Genomic DNA, 1,534 nt, shown 5'->3' with positions numbered 1-1,534 from the left:
GGTGTGGCAGTCAATTAGCATATTCCCTCCTATTGACTGTGGTGGGCACTGCCATATTTGTGATGGCATGAGGGGCAATCCTCTTTATTAGGTAGGATTGGAATTTTTCTTCCTTCAACCTCCTATACTATTTTGATTTGATTTGATACTTTGAGATGCAGTAGGGGATAGTGATTAAGAAAGCAAGCTTTGCATCCAGGCTGCCTGTATTTGAATCTTGGTCTTGTCGCTTATTGTTAGTAGAGGCCCAATGCATGAATTTGTGCACAGGTGGGGTCTGGCTGGCCTGCCCCGATCAGGCCAATCAGCCCGGCCTGGGTCTGGGAGGGGACAGCCTTAGGGGGGAATGTAGGGAACAACGAGGGACTGGCTGGCCTGCCCCGATCAGGCCAATCAGCCCAGCCTGGATGGGGGAGGGGACAGCCTGGAGGGCAGTGTAGGGGACTCGGGAGGTTGGCCAGCCGGCCCTGCCCCCTGGTCAGACTCACAGTTGAACTCCTGGTTGAGGGGACAATTTGCATATTAGCCTTTTATTATATAGGGTGACCTGGGAAAGTTATTTAAGTCTCTATTCCCCCATCTTTTCATCTGGTAAGTAGGGTAATAGTTTTTTCTTCTTCATGGTTGCCATGTGGATTGTGAGGAAATACTTATAAGGAGCTTAACAACCATGTACTCAGAAATGTTAGCTGTTATTTTCTTTAGTGACTCCCAGTAAGTGTGTCCTTTCTTTTTTCTCAGAGCAAAAGTAAGTGAAATCTTTGAATGCTTCACACAATATTTTTATTATTTGGTTAACAGATCAGTTGGATATTTTATAGTTATTTTCTTTGTTAAATATTCTCTCTTTTAAATTAAATTTTTTTGTTTGTAGGAGTCACTCCTGGATCTGCATACAAAAGTAACCCAAACTAACTGTGGTGAAAGCTCTGAACAGATTAAAAGGTTGTTAGAAACATATCTGATACTTGTAAAACATGGAAATGGATCAAAGATAACCAAGCCTATTGATGTTTGTAAAGTGAGTTCTCAACTTAATTTGCTTAGAGTTTGTTTATCATTAAAAGCTGATTGCTAAGTACACATTGTTTTTTCTTTTACTTATAGGTATTGTCTCAAACATTACAAATAGCCCATCTCTCCACATCTTGCCGGGAGACCCTCTTGGATGTCATTTCTGCTCTGATCCTTGGCGAAAATGTTGCCTTGCCAGAGACCCTCATCAAAGAAACTATAGAAAAAGTAATTTACTTCAGCTTAATTGAGTGATTAATATGTTTATCATTGCACAAGCCTCCTGGGGAGTATATTTGAATCATGGCAAAGGCTCTGCCTTCTGGGAATTTATAATCTTAACAGTCTTTGAATTGCATGCTATAATAAGGAAAACACAGTGTGACAAAAGCTAAGTCTGTTCAGCAAACGTTCGCCAAATGTATCTAGCCTACATTGCCCTGGGCATGGACTAGATTTCACAGTAGACACTATGGTGCCTTTGATTTTCGATAGGGAATGGTGCTCTGAAGTTAGTCAT

General features: G+C 41.4%; 1 protein-coding gene across 1 annotated transcript in view; it reads left to right on the top strand.

The window, feature by feature from the left end:
- Positions 1-1,534, top strand: part of UTP20 (UTP20 small subunit processome component) — an 84,259-nt gene that overhangs the window by 9,082 nt on the left and 73,643 nt on the right. Inside the window, 2 exon segments of the mRNA XM_015567583.1 lie at positions 875-1,021; positions 1,108-1,242. Coding sequence (XP_015423069.1) covers positions 875-1,021; positions 1,108-1,242 — 282 coding nt within the window.

This window comes from Myotis davidii, unplaced genomic scaffold (assembly GCF_000327345.1).
Source record: "Myotis davidii unplaced genomic scaffold, ASM32734v1 scaffold120, whole genome shotgun sequence".
NCBI lineage: Eukaryota > Metazoa > Chordata > Mammalia > Chiroptera > Vespertilionidae > Myotis > Myotis davidii.
This window is presented reverse-complemented; position numbering and strand designations above follow the sequence as displayed.